The sequence below is a fragment of the Bombus pyrosoma genome, linkage group LG8, assembly GCF_014825855.1.
Source record: "Bombus pyrosoma isolate SC7728 linkage group LG8, ASM1482585v1, whole genome shotgun sequence".
NCBI lineage: Eukaryota > Metazoa > Arthropoda > Insecta > Hymenoptera > Apidae > Bombus > Bombus pyrosoma.
The window spans coordinates 401,243-414,678 of NC_057777.1; the positions used below are offsets into that span (position 1 = coordinate 401,243).

Below are 13,436 nucleotides of genomic sequence, written 5' to 3' on the forward strand. Positions count from 1 at the left end.
AGTGTATTTCTTTAAATATTATAAGCATATACATTTATAAATATACAGTATAATCATGGATTTATAACTTACCCCGTTAAAAGAAAGACGTGTTAGATTATCCAATGAATATAAAGCTTTGAAAGCAGGATACAGTATGTTCCTGATATTGCAAATTAAAATAAGACGTCGTTATTCAATGACAATGTTGTTAAAGATTTTATTCGATAAGCTTCTCTTTAGGACTAAACGTGTTACCGTTACCCACATGTATACGTATACCTTAACGGAGAGGAAATGGCAGTGCTTACGCTTATGGAAAATGGTTGTTTCTGGACTAGTAGTGCTGCACCATACGACCAAGTGCTGAGTTTAATTGACGTTAGCACATACAAGAACCTATAAAATTAAGGATCTGCCGCGTTTGTGTGTACACTAGCATAGACAAGAACCTATTTAATTGTACGGTTCTACGGAAAAGTTTATATCTACCTTTCTACCCAAAATGGACAAGTATGAGAATGACAAAATCACGCAATAATGAAACTAATTATAGGTTGCCTAAGAAAGAGAAATTAATCGTTTACTATATTTTTTATAGAGCGGAAATTTCCTCTCAGCGTTTTCGATTTTGTGTTTTAGTTATTGACAATTAAAAATCGGTCATAATATCCTTGCACGTGGGCAAACCTCCTTACATGAACGAAAGTAGGTCAGCATAAGCAGCGGGATGCACAGGTATCCTCAAATAATAATTGTAACTGTAATAGTAATAACCAACGATTGTTTTTTTAGTTAATTTGTTAAATATGCTCTTGAATGTACTATAGTTGATTTTATAAAAAAAGGCAAAGTATGTGCTATAGCTTCATTATTTGATATTAAATGGATCTTTCGGATACATGAAAGTACAATCAAGAATACACGAATTCGAGTTCATCGACGAAGAAAACGGAGCTTCTCACCTGTCTTTACCTTTACCTGATAAGGCAGATTGCAATGGGCTTCTTGCTGTGAGAGCTATTTATTTCAGATAAGAAAATAATGCATACATCTACATGATATATCTTTTATTAGGAAGTTCAAAAGAAAAAATACATTTGATATTACATTTTTTTTTTTGCTTCACACTAATATAAAATACAGAGGTTTGTAACCGATTACTAGTAGTGTTTAACGGAAACGATAATAAAGATAAAGATGGTAATTCTGCTGTAGTCTATTCAGCAAGAAACATTCAGAAAGAAGTTACACTAGGTGGAAACCGCGAATAGTTTGACACAGTGAAAGTAGAAAAAATAAAGTGTGTTTTTCCATTTCTTTCAGGAAATTCTTACTTTTTTTTGTTGACTCTTTCAATTTACTGGAGCTTTACGTAGATCATTGTTGTTAGACAAGTATATTAAATTGCGCCGATATTGGTAAGTAGAACTGTTTCACAAACAGAATAAAAAGGATATTACCAATTTTTCGAACAGTCATGTCGATCGAAATGAACAACTTAATATACACGCCTGACGACAAAACCCTATTATAGATTCTTCTACTTACGTGTAAATGAAATGTTATTGATGTAAACATCCCGAATCGACATATTGTAATAGGAAAAAATAAAATAAATTTATTATAATTGTTACGTCTCTGGCCGTAATCGTGTCTCCCCGCGACTGGTCGAAAATACAATAATTACGAGTCCTAGCTTTAATTTTAAATCGTAAGAACATCTACCATGGAACATTGATTCTTTTTACACTTTACCTTTAAATTTACGAAGATTACACGGTCTGCTGTAATTCGGATAAATTAATGAAAGTATTGTTGTTGGCTTTTGCACCGTTTGTATTATTAGGCGGGAAGATTAGAGGATTTAAATTATTGTCCGGCGTACTAACGCTGTGTTTCCGATATTTCGGTGTTGGTGGCCTTAGATCTGGTTCGGAGCAACCCCTTAACCAGTAAGAAGTTACTCGCCCCTTCCCTTTTAATTCCACTTCACCTCTGAGCTCCAAATCGAATGTTCCAAACTTATCCAATATACATTTTGTCGCTTCAGAAATGTGTATGCGTAGCGCTATATCAAACATATTTAAGAAAAGGATTGGAATGAAAATGAGAAAAGGAAATATCAGTGATCCAAAGTGATTGAAAGTTTTTTTTAAAATAAACTTGGAATTAGAATTAAAATTTAATGCTATATCATTATATAGACTAATATCACGAGGTTTTTCGGAAATGATTTAAAATGACTTACGTAGTCCCGAAGACTCCATCCTTGATGCAGTATTTACTGTATCACCAAAAAGACAATAATGTGGCATCTTTTGACCAACTACACCGGCGCAAACAGGTCCACTGTGTACACCAATTCTAACACTGAGTTGTGCATTCTGTTTATGCATTATAGTGAAGGAACGTACAGAATCGAGAATCGCTAGAGCCATCAGGGCAATTTCTCTCACGTGTTTATTGCCGTTTCTTTCTGGCAAGCCAGACACTACCATGTATGCATCTCCTATTGTTTCCACCTTAGTTTAATCATATTATATGTTAGTAGCAATGCGAGCATCTTATTCAAAATTCTAATAACTACAATAAATTACGGATATTTATGAAAATAAATTGAATAAACAAATTGAATAAAATGGATTTTAATTCATATTTAATTAGAATTTTTCATATTTTCATACCTTTATGGATATAACTAAAAAAATAAAATCTAAATATAGCGAGTACTTTATTTTGGATGTTTTACACATTTATCATCTTTAAATTTTTCATAAGTTCATAAATATCCGTAGTTGAGCAACAGCCTTGGATTTAGTTTTAGTAATTGCTATTGAAGTACCTTATAAACATCGTAGAATTCGATGATGCGATCGAAAGTACTGTAGAGGTCGTTTAAAAAATCCACCACTTCCATTGGTGTACTTTGTGCACAGAGAGCTGTGAAGCCAACTATGTCGCTGAAATAAATTGTCACGCACTCGAATTGTTCTGGTTGAACCAGCTCTCCAGCCATTAACTGGCACGCCACTTGCCTGTGATATTTTAATTATAAATAAATATAGAAATTCTTTTATTCTCGAAATAAACAGCGTTTAGAAATATTAAGAAATGTAGAAATCTTAAGAAATGTCGGATTTAGAAATATTTTAAATATATCGTTACCTTGGAAGCACTTGGTACAGAAGTTCTTCGCTACGTCGCTTTTCTAGACTTAACTGTTCCGTTTTCTCCTCTACAAGGGCTTCTAAATTATTTGCATACTGTTCCATACGTCTTAATAGATCGTCCATTAAATTTTCACAGTAGCCTCTGGAATGTTACAGCTTTTTTTTAATCTAACGTCATTTTCAGTTTTAGATAAAGATGCTTTGTTGAAGAAAAAGAATTTGTTTTTTTTTTTTACGGAGAAATACAAGACTTACTTCATAATGCCACGTATAGTTTCGCGAATTGCATGAAATGTTGGTCGTTCTTCTGGGATTTCGTTCCAGCATTTCTCCATAAGGGATAGGATATCAGGTGGGCAGTCTTTTGGTGTCACTTCCGGTCTGAATGATGGCGTTTCTGATGCTGCAACCCGGCTGACGATCTTTGGGAAATTTATACAAGAATTATTGACAATATGTAAGCGGGAAAAGCTAATCTAACATTATATAAATAGTTCAATACTTAACAATATTAATAAAAATGTATAATTTTCAGGATGTGGCATGATACTTGAACATGATTACAGTAAATCACAGCAAATCGCAGTAAATCGCAGTAAAAAATTAATCTTTATTATTGTTCTGCAAATAATCATAGTGTTTAATAGTCATTAATTTTTTTTATCTTTCCGTAATTATCTTTTCAATTATTTCTTTCCGTTATCAATTTTATAGTTATTTTCTATAATTCTTACTGTAATTGGCTATCATACCATATTCTAAAAATTATGTCAAAATTTCTATCATACCTCTTGGGAAGTCATAAACGATTTCACAGATTCGTATGGGCCACCACGAACCACGATTTCCTCTAAGATGATCGCGAAACTATAAACATCCCCTTTCTGAGTTGCTGCACTGCCTGGTGTCACAGTTAATGACAACAGTTCCGGTGCGATCCAAAGCAATTCTATTAAACAATAATTGCATAATGGTCAATAACGTTCCATTCATTTTTCATTAACTGCTCTTACGTACTGGTATAATAATTATCATCCATTATTAAGTCAGACGGGGTAGTGAGTGTTTTGAGACCAAAGTCTGAAATTTTTAAGACGAAACGGCCATCGATTAAGCAGTTGCAGGATCGAAGCTTTCCATGTGCTGATACCTCGCTGGCATGAAGATAAGACATTCCCTGAAAAAATGAAACTTTTTTTTGTATTTATAAAACTCTAGTAATATTATGCAAATTTTATTCGAATATCGATAACCATGGAAGGCGGTGACGAAATCTGGGATAAATAAATAAAAGAACTTTTACGTAAATTTAGGTAAATTGATATAGCAACGATAATATTTTTTATTTAACATAATATATGTAACTTTTATGTAAATTTGAAATATATTATTATCTGTTTTATGGATTTATTTTTAGGAATAATACGATGCGAAAAGAACGCGTTGTTTAATATAGAATTTAAATTCTGCATAGTTGGATGAAATGAACCTGTGATACAACATGTGCACCTGCTGTACCTTAACGATGTCGTGGATTAGAGACATTCGAAAATTCCAATCCAATTTAATAGCTTCGTTCTCTAGGACATCTTTCAAGGAACCTCGAGGACAATACTCTGTCAAGATTAACACGGTCGGTGATGGAGAACAGAGACACGCGCCGATAAATCTGAAATTCGTTTGTAACATTTCATCTAGCGAATAATAGTTTGTTTCGAATATTATAACATTATGTTGCTACATAATCATACTATTAATATACCTGACAGTATTTTCCGATGTAACGTCTCGAACTTGTTTAATCTCCCACAATAATTTTTTGGTGACGTCAACTACCTTCTTTTTAGTGACTTTTTTAATAGCCACTCTTTCTCCTTTATAAATTCCAACGGTGGTGAATACCGTAGTTGGGGGTAAGGATTCGCAGCTGAATTGCGATCCACGACGAATACGCTGCTCCAATCCAAAATTCTGTAAAAACAGGGTTGATTTTATTACATTTTCTTCGTTCGACTCGTTAGTATTCACCTCAGCTATCGCTTGGTGTAGATTAATTTTCGAAGAGAACGGTTTTCCTATTTCTAGGAGCAGTTCTTCGGGCCTGATTCTCCAGGACATGTTGTTCAGATCAGCCGACACCCTTAAATGTCTGCAAATATGTTATTATTCTGGACAAAAGTGTATACAAATTTCAACACTCTTGGCAAAAAATTCTATACAAAATCGTATAATATTATATACAATATATACTACCGTATTACATAATTATGTCAGTAAAATGGAAATATTGCTAGCCTGTACAACACGCATATTGCGGCAACAGCAACGAGTAGAAACACAACGAGGGCCAAACTGCTATAAGCGACAAAAGTATACGCTTCAGTCCTGGACGTGCAAGAAGGATCGTTTCCTAGAAATCCACACTCCGGAACATCGGCAGGAGGACCTTCTCTTCCTCCGGGCCAATGAATCTTCTTCCCAGCCACGGGACTATATTCTCGATTTAATCCTAAATAGTGCGCAACGACTTCAAACCTAGAAAATTTCGAAGGAATATTAGCTCTGCATAAATTTCTAGAACAATATCCAATTGCAGTACACGTAGTACATATGTATATATGCTTCGTCAAAATTCTGCTTGGTATTCAAAGTAGATTCGAGGGTTTCACAGTGACGGCGGTTTTGGTTCGAATGTACTCAGTTGACTGATAGAATGGCGGTTGATTAGCAAACGGATCAGAGGAATGGTTGGCTTAATTGACGCTGACCTTCCCGTGATAGGATCTAAATCCAGGATACTGTAGTCCGCGTCGCGATCTCCATTGTCGTCGATCCTCACGTGCCCCGTAATACCAATGAAGTCTCGGTCCCACATTCTCCTCGTTATCGATATGCCGTCTGTGATATCTCCATCCTCGGACAGAGTTTCGTTCAATGCCATTCCGAGCAAATATACGCCATCGTAGAAAGCTCCGATAAAGAAATTCACCTGGAACGTGATAAGATCTGTTCATTATGCTTGTCGTTTATTCGGTTGTTGTTATTATTATTATTATTATTATATTATTATTTCATTTTACTCGATGGATTTGTTAAGCCTAAAAGAATTCTTTTAAAATATAGTAAGTAGTTTTATTACGTTTCTTATGTTATTCGATGGATATCGGTTTTTTGGCAGTTTGAAAGTATAACTCTGTCCGCGAAGACTCGTTAAATATTCATTAGTTTAGTTTATCTTTATCCGGTATTTATAGGCTAATAGGATATTAATACCTCTTCTCCTTCTGAGAACGAATAATTGTAGTCGGTTTGAGCTCTTTGGCGAACAGTGTCAGCAAAATCTTGAAATCTCGGACTGGTTGGTTGTAAAAGAGATACTCTGAGCAGTGCCTCGTAAGCTTTTCTAGCAATGGCATCATCCTCGTCGTCAACTTGCCAATCGTGGTCACCCCAATAGGCTCCCTGAATTTTTATTAGAAAGGGAAAGAAATTTGTTTGTCGCTCTTGTATAACACTCCCGTATATGTAAGTTTTCAAATTTCAATTTCAATTCCAATTAAAGCGTTCTAACTTGGATTTTAAATTTGAATTCGGATTGAACATTTTTAACTTGCTAATTTTATTCATCCACATAAATTTCCTCCTACACATATTTAATGAAATTAATCGGATATTTATATATATGTCTGATATGGCTGGCCAGCTGAGTGCCAAATGATTTTAATAGTTTCGCATCTGTAAAGGAAGCTTTGAAGATTTTTCTACATCGCTTAATTGTGACATTGTTCCACGCTACTTTTATCTCATCTATCATTGATTTACCTATTTTAGTTCGAAAAATCGGTCTACTTTCGCCAAGTGTAAGAATAATGGACGCTTTAAACCATTTTTTCGTATCATGTAAAAATGATTTTCATAATTTTTAGAAAAGTATTGAATTATTAAATCTCTTGTCGATTGGTAGCTTATCAAGCACCCTATGTTTAGAAGAGAAACTTTCGTTTTACTTGAAATATTTCAACATCGAGGAACGCCCAATCTCCCCTCGTCATTTCCAAGTCGTGAGCAGCCAACATAAACTTCCTAACCAGAGTTCCTCGAACACTAAGGATCAGCACTGTCGGAAAACGAATGACGTGTTAATTTAAAAACAGAAAAAATACGCTGTTAGAAATGTTAATTTGAAAGAAATGCAGATATATACGTGACGTTTACCTCGTGCATACATACTAGCATCGCGCAAATAATAATGGTACGACTCGTCCTCGGAATTTCCATCGAGTTCTCTCACGAACTTCAACAGCCCTTCTTTTCTTAAACCGTATTCCAAATTTTTCCCGACAGTCCACGAGAATAGATCGGATCTGTCCAATATCAGTGCTACGTGGGACCATCCAAATTCTTTAAATATACTAGAGAATACCAGTCGAAGTCGACACTGGCAATAAGACATCCTTGTTAAAGTTGGATATTTGCTTTTGTCTTTGAAGATTCCCTTGAAAGCAAGAATTCAGGATCGAATGATATATTTTAAGCAACTTTTGAAATATAATTTATAAATTGCAGAATATTTTCATTTATTTATCTATTCCCCTCTAAAGCTTTTATTTATAGCTGAAAGATAGATTTAAACTTGACAGATTAAATAAAATTGAAATTACGAAATAGAAAAATGGACTTGTCGCTTCTTTTACCTGTGACTTTCAGTTATTTTATTCGCGCGTACGATATACGTTTTAGTTTTATATTAGTCGCGTTAACAAGCGCGCCACTAATTAAGAATACTAACGAAGTCGTAAATAGGGATGCGGTATCAGGAGAAATATCTCATGTTCTCTTCCACCTAAATGCTTCCGTTACGTGCGATAATTAAGCGAAAAACGCGATCAATTAACTTAACGAACATAGAAGCATAATTACACTCTCCTTACCGAGCTTTCATTCTTCCATTTATTGATTCTCCCAAGGATACCCGATGTTACGGACAGTTCTTCCTCCGATGGCGGCTTCATTGAGTTGAAAACGTCGTAATATGAAAACGAACAGCGTTATGTAAATAATTGTTAACGAGTAGACTACGGATATAATTATATAATTTTATTCGTACAATTTATGCTATATATATATATATTATCTTCTTTTAACTTTCTATTAATTTTCTATAATTTGGGAACCGATATATCCCTAAGAAAGTGTCTGAGTTATTGTTAGGAATGTGGAGAGATTGGATTTTTAACAATAAATACAAATATCTTCTAAAAATGTAAAGGTTCATTTTCTGTTTGTCTTTGACGAGCTACAGCGAATTAGAATGATCGATACTTGGTCACCCATTCCAGTGATTATGGGAGTGTTCCAATAGGCGGCGAGTTTTGCCACGGGTTCCAGGGCGAAAGCACAGGCTGGTCCGATGAACGCGATCACGTTCGCCCGGAAGTGCATGTCAGCGGCTAAACCTGGTGCCGCGGATCCACTACACGATGGATAGCTGCGAATCATAGGGTTGCAGTTTTTTAAATTTCATCAATCAATTATTAATCGATACACATTTTATTAATTACTACCCAATTATATAAAATAGAACCATGTTAATATATAACCATAAGATTATATTATTCCTAGCTAATTAATAATTCTGTCTTTTAAAATTCACAATCCCGTTGAATATCGTATATCCCGTTGGATAAAATATGAAGTTTATGAAACAAATCTACGAAACGAAACAAGATTAACAAATAGTTGTAGAATTGTATTGTACCTGGCCAATTTATAATTCTATTTTTAGATTCGTAATTCTACTAGAAATTACGACGAAAAAGAATTCAAAATGGAAATGTATCGAATATTGGAATAAAAAATAAACAAACGTGATGTTCAAATTTCTACCAAAAGTATGAAACTTTGCATTTCTTTTCAATGTTTCGCAAAAATTTTCGTATAACAATTTCATATGTATATCGATGTTCTCGGTTTTCTAATATAGCTAAGTATCGATTCAGATATGGATACAAAAGTCTTGCATCACGAGTGCTGAAATATTTTCGCCAGTCACTGTACACGGCAAACAACGATTTTCTCGTATTTCTCTGAAAATTGAGAAATTCCTTAACAACGAGAAGACACGAAGAAAAAGTTTGATATAAATAAATTGATTAAAAATCTTTTCTCCTTCGTTTGTCGAATATTATCTATTCCAAAAGTTGCCAAGTTTGTTTCTTCGTCGTTCTATATACCTCTTTGGATCGATCCAAAGGAAGAAGGTCAGCTTTAACGTGACCTCCCGGTCTACTATTTGTCGGCAATCTTTCAGGATCACGTGTTTTCCTGTGCGCCGTTTCCTCCGCAACACGATCCCATTCGAGTCGACGACAGGAAGGAACAAAAAGGAAGCGTGGGACAATGGGTTGTAGGAATCAAACAATACCGGGAAAGGGAACAGAGGGCAAACGAGTTGATGGATGATGGTGTTTCGTCGTGCAAACAGGTTGCGATCGAATTACCTGCCCAAGGGAAACGAGGAAACGATCGAAACAGGGTGTCGTATACGAGAGATATCCCCGGAGAACGCGTGGAACGTTCGTAACGCACCTACGACTCGAATGATTGATAATTGTTGGGAGGGCTGGCAGAATGCAGCGTCATTTCAAGTGTAAAGTACCACTCGGAAATAATGATAGATTTAAATCGCACCGTTGAATGGCCAATGATTGGATATACCGGCTGATCCTAGGGATATTATCACGCTCGGTCATCCTTGCCCTTCGCTACCTTCGTTAACCGATTGTGACGTGGATTAATTCATTCTGTCGGATTAGTCTAATTCTACGTCGTTCGATCGCACAGGGGAAACCTGGCACTCGTTGGACTTTTATTAGTTTTAGGTTTACAGCGAAAGTTTGATATTCGATATCTGCTATTTGGCATCGATATTTTAATTGAATATGACAGGGAAAGAACACGATAAATACATTTCTGCTCGTTTGCCGGTTTAAAAGTTATTTTATGACTAAATAATAGTATTTTAATATGACGCACAATGCGAAATTTGAATGAGCCTTCGGGACAAAAATCAAAATTCGCTGAAGGCCACGTTTGCACGTTCCTAGGTCACGTTCGCACACCAGATATACATGTTTGCAGACCGGATACGCACGTTCGCATGTTTGCAGCTCATGTTCTTACACTGAAGATAGAAAATGAAAACAATCTGTTAGATTCAACGACATAAGCTTTTCAAAAATAGCTCTTAAGGTGACAACATTTTATAGTAGCCAAATATATACAACTATAACTCTGATACTATTTTATAAAAAATTGAAAACGTTGATATTATTTGTAACTTTTTAAAATTTACTACATTCTCCAATTTTATTCAAATTTCAGACGACTAATCTCGTTTCACCAAACAGTGGTCACGATCAACGAGTCACGGCATCGAAGGTCTGTCTTTTGTGCAAACGGCAAACGTCTGTCCAATTGGATCAATGTAATGGCATGGAAGCGATGAGAACGCGTGGTCAAAAGTGAATCAGTTTACACAGGGTCGCTCGTAATACACGCAATCTAGGGCAGAGGCACTTTATTCTACTTCCCTTATTTTTCTTTCATTTTACGTAAACAGAAGGTCAATTGGTAAAACGCATAAACAAGTACGAGAAGGATTACGAGCGAATTACCGACAAACAAAAATACGACGTAGAACCAACGCGACCCTACTACGCGTAAACATACGTAAACGATGGTCGTCCAAGGACCAAGAAACGGAGGATCAGGAAACGTATCAATGGGATATTTTTTACATTCGTCTTACCTTCCTTGAACCTTGCGCAACTTTACGTTGTGCACGCTTAAGAAGTCGTTCACTTCGGCCAAAGCCAAGTCGACGGCTGGACCGCATCTCTCCAGATCGAAAGGACTATTCAAGCGAGAAGCCATAAGAACGCCTACGTTGTACACTCTTGTGGAATGTTCGTCATACGCTGAACAAACAAATAAAACTGAATTTATACCATTTGAAGATCGCAGTTATTGTACATTGTTGTTCTCTTTTATTTTAATGTCACTTTAAGATGAAAGAGCAGCATCTTCGCTCTTGCAAATATCAATATTTCGTTGCATATCTATCGGTCTTTTTAAAATCAGCTTTGTTACGCTCTAATAATAAAGCGCGCAATAATCTTTATTAGCGACTCTGTAATTAAGTTAGATTTTGAAAAAAGAACAATCTCTCGATTGCTGATACAGATATGAATACAAAATGTTTAACGAAGCTGGTTGCTTCTTGCTTACATTATCTGAATTTGATTTGATTGAAGGACGAATTTGTACACTTTTTCATAATTAATACAGCTTGTTTGAATAAATTAATAATACAAACTCATATTAAAAGAAAAGTGATTTATGGACATGTATTTAAACGTGACATATCAAACGCCATCGCGCTCAACAGAAACTGGATCGAGACCCAAACAAGTAGAAGAAGTCGTTGTCGTGTCAGTCATCGAAACAAATTGCACAGAAAGTATGTTTATTTCATTCGTACGCACAACTGCTTGCTACATCAGAAAAACGAGGGTCGCCAAAGGTTGTATGTTTCTACTAATACTAATATTTATACTTTTTAATATTTTATCCTTCTACGATCCTTTTCCACTCTTATACGTATAGTTATTGATGGATCAGCAATATTTTTAGTAGTTAAAATATTTTTAATAAAATTGTAGCATTTGATAAAAGTACTTTAACCGTTAAAAACAAACTGTTGACCTACCATTCATTAAAAAAAAAAAAAAGAAAAGACTGACGTGCTAGAATATATTTATTCGATTGTCTATTTAATTAATACGAATCTTATTTAAAAAATTTAATACAATATTTTAATCTTACCTGGAGTAACGTTGACAAAACCCATAGTCTGAGAAATCACTGCGATTACCAAAAACTTCGTACTCACGGACAACACCTGTTTGCATAAACTATTCTCCATTCTTCTCTGTTGCGATTATTTTAATAGTACAAATCGTTACATTCGGTTAATAAGAATTATTATATTTATAGCAGAGAAGGTTGAAATTAAATAATTATTATTAACAAATTCGAGAAGCTTCTCTTTTATTGGATTAGTATAATTCTATCATAACTTTCGCGTAGCGTATCGCGTGACGGAACATCGGTTAGAACATATCTAAACCACCCCCGAAGAAGATTCACCCTTATATACCGATTGATATAACGCGTTCGTGTCACTATGTCAAACATTTGTTAGAAGATTTAATGCCTTGGATGTTAGCACACGTGTGTCTCTTTTCTCAGGGAATCACGGCGAGTTACGATAAATTGTGTTGTACGCGAGCAAAATAAACTGGAATATATGCATTTCGAAGATTTGGTACATGCGCCTTGACGATTAAAGCAGACTATGCCTGTTGCTTCTACGCATGCCTCGTGATCCCACCTTTCGATATTTTATCCAAAGGACACTTTTTCTCGTTGTTTAGGAATAGTGGAATATTTATTTCCATTTGCTGGAGGAACTTCGATATTTCCCAGATGAATATTCTTTCTCCTCTTGAGCGACGAGTTCTTCGTCCAGGAGGAGCTCGAAATTCCCCAATGCTTCCGGTGGTGGACATTTGTTCCATCTTACGCTGTGTACAATCGTGTTTTGATTGAAATTGGAAAAATTGAGTTTTTAAAAGTAAATGAAGAATAAATGAAATTTTGCAATTAAATATATATTTTTCTGATCTTCATTGAACGTTTTGAAAAATACTTATGGCACTAATAATAATACTAATTAATTTAAACTAGTGTAACAATTAATCTAGCGTTCGTTTCTTACAAAATATCATAAACCTATCTTCTACTTTCAAAAGGCTTATATCCTCAAATTTATCAAATTTGTTTCCAATTTTTACAACTACTTTGTCTTACAATATTTCTTTTTCCCGTAAAGGAATTTTCTTCAAATGTGACACTTACTCTGGGACACCCTCAGGTGGTACGACGATTGAAATTATGTTGTCGATTAATTTGTATTTTAAGATACGGTCGTTTACTGTGGTGGATGTCAACGACGGAGATGCGTTCACCTATAGGAAATGTAGGAAAGGTTTGTTACCAGAAGAAGAAATAAGGTAAATGATACTAAATACAGTTAAATACTGAAAGGATTATTAAGAAATTGAAGAACCTCGATAAGCCACGGTTTAAGATCATTATCGATGATGATGTCGTAGCCGTAGCACTCGAAGCAGTGTCGATCGTTTGCCATAACTGGAGCGA

At 35.1% G+C, this 13,436-nt stretch overlaps 1 protein-coding gene and 1 long non-coding RNA gene across 5 annotated transcripts; one reads left to right on the plus strand and one right to left on the minus strand.

Annotated features, from left to right (window-relative positions):
• The first annotated feature begins 77 nt into the window (after positions 1-77).
• Positions 78-1,185, plus strand: LOC122570404. The gene is made up of 2 exons (XR_006317805.1): positions 78-717; positions 775-1,185. It is a non-coding gene; the product is annotated as an uncharacterized LOC122570404 (long non-coding RNA).
• On the minus strand, positions 1,035-13,375 carry LOC122570380 (atrial natriuretic peptide receptor 1). 4 transcript variants are annotated; one of them, XM_043732605.1, is made up of 21 exons: positions 13,345-13,375; positions 13,134-13,243; positions 12,607-12,799; positions 10,963-11,131; positions 8,475-8,640; positions 8,084-8,158; positions 7,368-7,647; positions 7,160-7,269; positions 6,426-6,614; positions 5,921-6,141; positions 5,448-5,687; positions 5,181-5,301; positions 4,915-5,123; positions 4,671-4,821; positions 4,170-4,329; positions 3,941-4,101; positions 3,408-3,574; positions 3,148-3,294; positions 2,825-3,017; positions 2,231-2,504; positions 1,035-2,050 (listed from the first exon to the last, which is right to left on the minus strand). In XM_043732605.1, exons 3-21 carry the CDS (start codon positions 12,791-12,793, stop codon positions 1,755-1,757), a joined length of 3,516 nt encoding a protein of 1,171 aa, XP_043588540.1. In that variant the 5' UTR covers positions 12,794-12,799; positions 13,134-13,243; positions 13,345-13,375; the 3' UTR covers positions 1,035-1,754. The 4 variants fall into 4 exon arrangements, with proteins under 4 accessions (XP_043588540.1, XP_043588538.1, XP_043588542.1 ...); XM_043732603.1 differs by having other exon boundaries at positions 4,915-5,301; XM_043732607.1 differs by lacking the exons at positions 13,134-13,243; positions 13,345-13,375 and having other exon boundaries at positions 12,039-12,665.
• Between the last annotated feature and the right edge of the window lie 61 nt (positions 13,376-13,436).